Source organism: Nansenia antarctica, assembly GCF_963989245.1.
Source record: "Nansenia antarctica genome assembly, chromosome: 2".
Lineage (NCBI taxonomy): Eukaryota > Metazoa > Chordata > Actinopteri > Argentiniformes > Microstomatidae > Nansenia > Nansenia antarctica.
Genome location: NC_137675.1, coordinates 74,671,236 through 74,680,878, shown reverse-complemented (window position 1 = coordinate 74,680,878; position 9,643 = coordinate 74,671,236). Strand labels below are relative to the sequence as shown.

General features: G+C 46.6%; 1 protein-coding gene across 1 annotated transcript; it reads left to right on the top strand.

Moving 5' to 3' along the window:
- Nucleotides 1–4,956: 4,956 nt before the first annotated feature.
- LOC308151457 (cdc42 effector protein 1-like) lies at nucleotides 4,957–9,434 on the top strand (the record flags this gene model as incomplete). The annotated part of the gene is made up of 2 exons (XM_080524326.1): nucleotides 4,957–5,407; nucleotides 7,928–9,434. The coding sequence occupies 2 exons, from the start codon at nucleotides 4,957–4,959 to the stop codon at nucleotides 8,614–8,616; spliced, it is 1,140 nt and encodes a 379-aa protein (XP_080380452.1). The 3' UTR covers nucleotides 8,617–9,434.
- Between the last annotated feature and the right edge of the window lie 209 nt (nucleotides 9,435–9,643).

The window sequence follows — 9,643 nt, the reverse complement described above, 5'->3', positions numbered from 1 at the left end:
GAGTTGATCGTAGCAATCTGTAGTGCTGCAATGTTTTCCTTGAAGTGAGGGACCTGTTAGAAGAACTGCTGCCACAGGCCAAGTGAAAAATGAAGTCTTATCTTGAATGTTTGTCCCCCAGAGTTCATTTGCACAGTTGAAAGAGTAAATGAAGGAGGGAATATGAGGAGGAGGAATTAAAGGGAAGTACTTTAGCCACGAAATGCAAAGAGTTTCGCAATCATCACATTCTAATCACAAGAGGACACAAACACGCACACGCACACGCACACACACGCACGCACACACACACACACACACACACACACACACCCACACACACACACACACACGCATGTACACATACCACTGCCACTGGACCTGGCAGACCTTCTATAGCCACGTCGCAAGAGTAGATGCTTGTAAACTTAGCAGTGTGTAGTATTTGGAGTTATGCGTAATGCGCCGGGTGCACAATCTTAACCCACAGCCTGGTGGTGCAGTCACTGCTCTAAAGGGACCGTGACGCTCCAGTGGAACCAGCCTCAGAACTGACCCACTGTGGCAGAACCGTCCCATAGCAGAGCTAAGTTCTGCAATTTGTGGTTGTGTGGTACCAGCTGTTTCTTCTGAAGCCCTGAACTAACTTACTGGCAGGCAGGCAGGCGGACAGAGGGGGGGAAAAGAGGAGGGGGAGTGAGAGAGACAAAGAGAGAGAGAGGGAGGAAGAGTGAGTGAGTGAGTGAAGAGAGGCAGAGAGGAAGACTAAAGGAAAAAATGGCGAAAGAGAGAGAGAGAGAGAGAGAGAGAGAGAGAGAGAGAGAGAGAGAGAGAGAGAGAGAGAGAGAGAGAGTGGAAGAACAAAAGGAGATGAAATGTGTTTCTAATCAGATTGTTCAGTTCCTTTATTTGCCGGCCATAATGGAGGCATCCGGCTGGTTCTCTCAGTTGCACACTGGTCCCATTACTCCTCGTCTGTCTCTCCCTCCGTTTAGATGCAATCAGACAGAGCTGTTCTCTGCAGCCTTGCGGCACTACACTACACGTAACCTGTTTACGGATGTTTGCAGGTACAATTATGGGATAAAGAACATGTTTAGTAGAGCCCTGTGTCTCTGCGTGTGTCTATAAGGAGTCCGTTTACTCCACAAAGAGCCTAGAGAGGATTCCTGCACCGGGCCCATATATATGCAGAATTTATGTACACAGAAGCATCTGACCCGTTCACAGTGGAGTGAGAGAGAGATTCAGAAATCAAACTGCTGAAATAGAATGGAGGGAGGAACAGTATCAGAATATATGTTTACGGTACATGTGGGAATACGGTACATGTGGGAAAACTAGGGTTAGGCTTAGGTGCTAGGGTGCTAGGGTTTAGGGTTAGGGTTAGACATGCCAGCATGTACCAAGTCGACATGTTATGCTGCCATGTCCCCGGAAATGCCGACATAAACCGTTTTCCCACATGTACCGTAACATATTCATTTTTATGATGTACTGAAAAACAGAGGTCTCAGGTGGGTGAATTATAGAGTGAGAGACCCACAGAAAAGGAGAACTAAGAAAGAGCGAGAAACAGAGAGAGAAAGACAGAGAGAGAGAGAGAGATGTAGTAGGAGGCACAATACTGACACCCACAGAACCCATAGAGCACCCCAACAGCAGTGGCCCTGGCCAGACACAACTCTTCTTCACCTCAGATTGGTGTTGACACCAGGGGCCAGAGGCCTGCAGTGACTGTGTCTCCGTCCTCCTCTTCCCTCCTCCCTCCCTTCGCCTCTCCCTTGTGTCCTACAGTCGTTAGCGGCCTTATAATGGCATGGCAGCTAACCGTTAATGAGCTGAGGGATCAGCACACAGGCGCCGGGCAACAAAGATCCCCCTCACCCCCTTCTTCTTCCTGTCATCCCACACTCCTCAGTTCTCCACTCCGACTCTCTTCCTCTGCCCTCCTCGCATCCCCCTCCCCTCCTTCTATCCTCTCCCCCCCCCTCCACTGCTCTAAGCCCAAGTGGCACAGACAAGGCGACCGTCCTGTCACCCGTTACCCGCAGACAGAGGCTCCCCTGGTCAAGACACTCAGTCACACTGACAGCTGGGACAGTAATCCTCACCGATGCTTTGCTGTGTGTCCAGCCCAGGTCATATGGGGCTTATAGGTTAGGTGCTCACTTCATCAACAGCCAGTAAGAGGATGGGAGGGGAGATAGATCAACGGGCCCCAGGGAGAAGCCACAGCTATGAAGAAGGGAGGAGGAAAAGGTACACAGTGTATCAGCAGCAGCGGTTACTGTAGAATTAATGTTTGAAGGAAGAAGTTAAAGTACTGCCATTCCTTCTGCAGTGTCTGTTTTAACAGGATGTGTGGAAATCCTGGTAATTAAGCATTTAAGATACATTTTTAAAGATTTAAATAACTTGACCTGTGTGAGAACTGGTCTCAATGAAATGGATATACTGTAATGTCTATGAGGCTGACTAATACAAAGTGAGCAGCCCTGTAAAAACTTGTTGTGGTTGGAGAGTAATTTGCATACCCAACAAAAGAGGTTTAATGACCTGTTGGTGGACGCAATGCAAGGGATGTCGTCAGCCAAAGGAGCATTCCCAAAATAAGTCAATCTTGGGTTTTAACAACCTGACACAGTTATGTGACTCTGAATGCTGTTAATGTGTTGTCTTTCTCTAACTGTGTGACTCTCTCTCTCTCTCTCTCAACCCCCCCCCCCCCTCTCTCTCTTTCTCTCTCTATCCACCCCTCTCCTAGCATCCCTGACGTGATCTGAATGAAGACAGAGGACCCCACCTACCTGGATGTCAGAGAACACTAAGAGGATTGAAGAAGGCAGAGAGCAAGCGAGCGAGGAAGAGAAAGAAGAGAGGGAGGGAGGGAAGACAGATGGGATTAGGAGCTAATCCAGAACACGGCCAATCCTAGAGGAGTCCCTTTAATTCCAAGACGCAGACCAAACAGTCACATGGATTACGACACTTTACTTTATTGCCTTTTTTAAAAAGCGTTATCCCTCTTTTTTTTTTAATAGTGTTTGTTTACATTGTCCCTAAACGCCTGGTGTCGTGGGGAGCTGTTGGACATTAACTGAACTCTAAAACTGAAGATAAACAGGAGCAATAGGCTGGGAGAGAGAGGGGTGAGAGAGAGACAACGGGACATCCCTTGGACAGTGATGCCACACAGGAATAAAGCTCTCTAGTGGGAGACAGAGGATAGATGGACCACCTGCTCTTGCTGCCTTTCTGGTCTCAGAGAGAGAGAGAGAGATAACACATCTATGATCAATAACATGAAGGATTAAGTGCAAGTAAGCAACAGGTTGTGGATATTCTGTTGTTGTATATTTGATGTTAGTATAGATTTTGAGGGGAGGTTGCTCTCAACCACTGTGGTTCAGTGTGTTCACTGGTCTTGGTTGTGGGTGGTCATAAGCTGATAAACAGGCTTCTGGATCTCACCCCAGTAAGCCATAGCAGAAGTGATAAAAACCTAGCTGGTGATGGTCGTACAGTATTATGTCATGGTATTGGAGCCTAACTGTTGGTGAGTGGAGAAAGCACAGGGAGAGAGTCAAGTTGGAAATAAACCGTGTTTGAAAGCGGACAAATTCCGATTACAGTCCTTTAAAAAGGTTATTTATCAACCCTAACAAGTGTGTTGGAACGGGGTACATAGGGATGTAGCTGAAGCAAACCGCTGCCAGATGCATTACTCAGTATAAACTGACTATCTACTGTGCCAAGAGGGGCAAGGAATTTTTACTAGGCTTGGAGAAAACGGAAATATTTATTCTGGTTTTTACAAGGATCTTGTAAACCTCTGGCGAAGTGATTAGTGTCTAGACGGGTGGGATGTTTGTTAACTGTTTGTAAACAACAGTTGTCAGACAGAGGTTAACAGGTGATACTGCTAGGCTTACCAGCCTAGATACAAGACTGTGCCACCTCAGAGTTTGGAATGGTTCTACAGAGGCCAGAACAAGAATAAGCAGTGTTTAAATGTATAAAAAAAAACTTTTGGAGAAGTTAGAGGGGGAAGTTGTACTGTATTTTGGTTGCTAAAGGGGATGGTCTATTTAAGTGGTATAATTATAGAAGTTTTCTCACAGCTACGAATGATTTAGCGTCATAAACACTCACATGTATGAGCTTGCCAACAGTGAGGGAATGATAGTTACATTGTTAGTGCTAAGTGCTCACAAGCAAAACACAAGTTTGGACTAACAGTCAGGCACTCATCCAATCCACAAAGATATAATCAAGTAAAATTATGTTTCTGACTGGCAAAATATGAGCACTTCGACTGTGTTCTCTCACACTGTTGCTACCCAAGTACTGGATGATCTCTCGTGATTGTTGAGTCTATTCTGTGCTGCAAGCAACTGGACCTATTTTGTGAACTTACATTCACGAAACCAAACCAGAACAGAGTGGATCCCAGGCTCTGCCACCACACACATCGTGGTTACCAGAAGAAACCTTGGGATGTGTAATTTCTACTGTTTTTATTCCTACTGACTAACAGCTGCTGGATAAGAAGAAAAGGACGGACCCTGAGAGAGAGAGAGAGAGAGAGAGAGAGAGAGAGAGAGAGAGAGAGAGAGAGAGAGAGAGAGAGAGAGAGAGAGAGAGAGAGAAACTTGAATGTTTGACTGACTCCACACATGATCATCATTCAGTGGAAAACTTCAGTGGAAAATCCAAAAGGAAAACTGTGGCTTGACTGTGAATGAATAGCTGGCACTTGCCATGTGGGGGATGGATTATACACACATTCTCAACACATAAAACAAACTGATATTTGTATTTTCTGTCACAAGGATCAAGGCCTTTTCTTCAAAGTGTCTTCCCGCTCTTCTTTCATTCTCATTTTACATTTGAATTTATTGCTACTTAATTTTGCAATTTGGAATTTCACTTCCTTGATTCATTTGATTTAAAGGGATATTCTTTTTTGTCACCATGAGTCTGGGCAAACTGCCAGGGATCAAGGGCCTTGTGTCAGCCTCTCAGGGGAAGCGGCGCTTTAAGAGCGACCTCTCCGTGGACATGATCAGCCCCCCGATGGCCGACTTCCGCCACACCATGCATGTGGGCCGCGGCGGAGACGTGTTCGGCGACACCTCCTTCCTTAGCAACCACGGTGGCAACGGAGAACCAGGAAGTCCGGACTCCACCAGCTCCAAGACCAACAGCTTCTTCTCACGTACCTTAAGGCACGTACGGAAGGCCCCGCCGCCCCGGCTCAGAGCAGGCTCCCGTGAACTTTCACCTCCGCCGCCGGCCGTCTCACCCATCATCAAGAACGCCATCTCTTTGCCCCAGCTGAACGTGGACACTCCCAACGGCTGCCTGCAGAGGGTGCTGTTCCCTACCTCAGTGAGCTCCCCAGAGAACTCTCTCTACACATACGGTGAGATAACAGCTACTGTACAACTGGAACGACAGCAGCCCTGGGTACTTCCCCCCTTCTGACCAGGAGAGGCTGGTGGAGGTAGAAATCGGAGGACGGGCTCATTGCAATGCATGGAAAGGAATTAGGAATCGTATCAAACAGACGTGTTTGACACCAATCCTCATTCCAATCCGTGCATTACATTGAGCCCGTCCTCCGATTTCTACCTTCACCTGACTTCCCTGTTTCGAACCATTCACTACAGATATAGCATTAACTCCATACCAAACACATAGCCTGGGGCGTTATTAACTAAACAATAGAAGGAGAAATTACAGAAAGTTTAGTTTTTGTTCTATTAAGTGTCTGATGTATGCTAGACTAATAGTACATGTCTGAAAATAACCTACTCTCCCTTCATCAATAATATAATATATATATGCTTTAATCCAAAGCGACTTACATTGCAGTGAGTGCATACATTTCAGTATATATGGTCCCAGCGGGAAACGAACCCACAACCTAAGCATTGTTAGTGCCATGCTCTACCAACTGAGCCACAGAGCACCATGGCTGGTGTAGGCCTAGTCTACACTCTACTGAAACTCACCTTGTGAACATCTGAATATGTATGTATTCTGACAATATATACATTGCACTAGACAAGGCCATGCACTATAGCATTGCGTAGGTAACCACTTCTGTTAATACTACTTACTGTAAAGATCTCCAGACCTCTGCTGTAACTGTTGCTCTATACTGATACTCTTATCAGTTACAACTTCACACCAGTGACTGATACCTGATACTAGATTGACTTCCAGTGTCTACATTTGGACCAAAATAAGTCCTGAAAAGCGGTAGAGGTCACACAGAGTTCAGTTTTAATGCTGTGCTTTAAGATTCAGGTTTGGGTTTGGGACCATATTGAAAAATGTACAGTATGCCCTCACTGCAATGTAAGGTGCTTTGGATAAAAGCATCAGCTACAAATGGCATTTATACGTAGATAAATTAGCTGGTCTGGGCTGGATATGCCATGTTTCAGTGCTACAATGTAATTTATAACAGTTATGCACTGTGCTCTAAAGGGAACATGAAAAGTGCATCTTTACCTCATTTACACACACACACACACACACACACACACACACACACATACACATGCACACACACACACACACACACACACACACACACACACACACACACTCTCAGACACACTCAGACTCACACACTCTCATCTGTCCAGACAACCAACAAACAGACAAGCTTTTTCTTGAGTCATCTGGAATCACCTAGGTAACACCTGTGGACAATTTAGCCTATAAACACAAACACACACAGCTGGGGAAGAGAACGATACCGAGAGGGCATTTCCTGTCATCTCCAGGGTTTCTGTGCTGCTTGACTGCACCACATAAACACATCATTCATTATATCCCTCAAGCGTGTGTGTGTGTGTGTGTGTGTGTGTGCGTGTGTGTGTGTGTGTGTGTGTGTGTCTGTGTTTGTGTTTGTGTCTGTGCGTGCGTGTGTGTGTGTGTGTGTGTGTGTGTGTCTGTGTTTGTGTTTGTGTCTGTGCGTGTGTGTGTGTGTGTGTGTGTGTGTGTGTGTGCGTGTGTGTGTGTGTGTGTGTGTGTGTGTCTGTGTTTGTGTTTGTGTCTGTGCGTGTGTTTGTGTGTATGTGCGTGTGTTGGGGGAGAGGTCCTTAGTATAGTATGTGGGATGTCTGGAATTCCCCCATTCTCTTGAATCGTTATCCAACGCAGATGGAATTTACCCGAATGAAGAGCACCAACAGCAGGCACAGAGACTCTACAGTTTTCTATCCACCTTTCATATCTATGTATAGATCATATCTGTTGCCTCTCTGGTCCCATTACCCTCTGTCATTCTCTCTACTTTTTTCTACTTTTTCCAGTCATCAAGCTCCTATTCATTCCCAGTGTTTGTTGTCCTCTTTATATCTCTCTCTGTGTCCTCCCTCCCTCCTCCCTCCTTCCCTCTATTCTTTCAGTACTGGTCGAGATCTGTCCAGTAGGCATAAAACTGAGTCGTCGTCCCCCAGCACCCCCCGCCCCCCCCCCCCCCCCCCCCCTCCAGGGAGCATTCAGAGCCAGTGAAGTCATGGCACTGTGGAATGTGTGTGGGTTGGGCTGATGCCCGAAAACGACAAAACACCTTAAGTGAGACACTGACGCTGGATTGTTGTATACTGCCACCCTCTGGCCATGGAGTGAAACTGCAAGACCCTCTGACTCTTCCATAGCTCCTTCCCATTTATGACATGAGTGGAGCTTTTTTTCGGATCTATTACTGATTCAATTAAATGATACACTGTTAGGTACATTATAGGGATTGAATGTCACCTTTTTAAAGATTAAATCGATTTTCGACCATGTTTTCTATTGGAATTGGAACCCCAATTACATGATGATTCTTTGTCGACTGTGCACAGGTAAAGTTCATGTAGTTGGGTTAACATAAACTTTAAATGTGCTCTAATGTGTTGTGTCTCCTCTTCCATGCCTGCAGGACTGCAGTCTGGTTTCGTTACACTGCCCCGCCTCTCCCGCATCGACAGACAGCTGCAGGACGGCACAGGACTCTTTGCCCAAGACTTCCGCCGCGGCTCACTCCCGGACAACGGCGGCTTCTCACTGAAGCGCTCGGACTCCCTCACCTCCTTCACTGTAGACCTAGGCCCCTCCCTCATGAGCGAGGTGTTTGGCTTGATTGACAGCCCTAGCTGCCTCCAGTTTACCAATCACAGCTGGAAAGAGGAGGATGGGGAAGAGGATGAGGAGGAGGAGGAGGAGGAAGACGAGGATCAGGGAGACTCTGTCTTTGAGCTAGCTGGAGAGTGCCCCGTGCTCAGCTCACCAAACCCCTCCATGGTGAGCACGCCGCTCAGAGTGAACGGGAACAACAGGGGGCACTCCTGCGACTCGCAAGGGACGGAGCAGGAAGAGGACAGGAGGTCTGTCAAGACTCCGGACGCATCCATGGGGTCCCCATCACGGGTCGAGCCAGCGATGGAGGCCGAGAGGTTTCAGAGGGCGGCGGACGTGCTGTCGCGTCACTACGGGGGCGGCTCCTTCTCAAGCAGGAGGAGTCAGAGCGAGGAGGGCTGTGGCTCAGACACGGTCCCCTCCCCCTCTTTGTCCCGCGGCCACCAAGCACCCTATGCCTTCACTGAGGAGGAGGAGGAGATCAAAGTCTAGAACATTTCCAGAATGATTGTGGTTGTGATAGCAGAGCCTCTATTGGTGGGCTCCTCAGACCATAAACCACTGAGTTTGAATACAAACACTTACTGTAAGACATTCAGATGGATCCCTCTTTTTTTTCCATAAAATGATTTATCCTAGACTATTTCCATTCTCCAGCCTCTCATTAACAGGTTCACCTTTGTCTTTGGTTCAGCTCTGAAAAGAGTTTTCTCAGACATGAGCCGACAATAATGTAAGAACAAACAACGTCTGGTGAAACATGGGGCTTCTCTGAAGCATGAAGGAAGAACAGTGTATCTCACATGAAGGCAAGCAACCACAAGACAACACTGAGCCAAGGTTGTGTGTCTACTAGCCTTGTCCCAGGCTATTGCGCATATAAGCCTGGGCGAACAATGACTCAAACCTGCCCTTAGTGGGAGTGAATTTACTGAGTTAAGTATTTGTTATTATTTGAATTCAGCGATTCACACGGTTGCGCAAGCACTGGGGGAAAGTGTGGTGGGAGATGATTGATGTCGCCAATGGCGTCCATTTTAAACACTCTTTCGATTGGCTTAATGAAGGCCAACTTTGACACGTTGGTCCACCAGACCTTTCGCGCATTTGAGTGGAAGTTGGAACGAGACTGTGTGTGTCTACAAGAAACCATTTATGTCGCCCACTTAGACACAACCTACATGGACATGGCATGGCATACTAAAGTGTGATTCATAAACTAAACAGAAGACTAATTTCCAGCCATTACACACTACTAACATTCCAAGGATTTAAAAGGGAAATAAATCATTACTGTCTACTGTACAATATCATTTGTAACAAGGATACTAAAGGGACACTGCATTATTGTTTGTTCCTTTAATTTAGTTTCTGTGCATCTGATATGTTTACATATATCTTCAGAGACAACATGATGGTTGCTGTGACCACAGAGATTACAATTTGTATTGTTAGGTAACATTCCGGTGGCTAACGTTTCCAGACATCCATAGTGTCTTATCAGTCAACTCAACCCCAG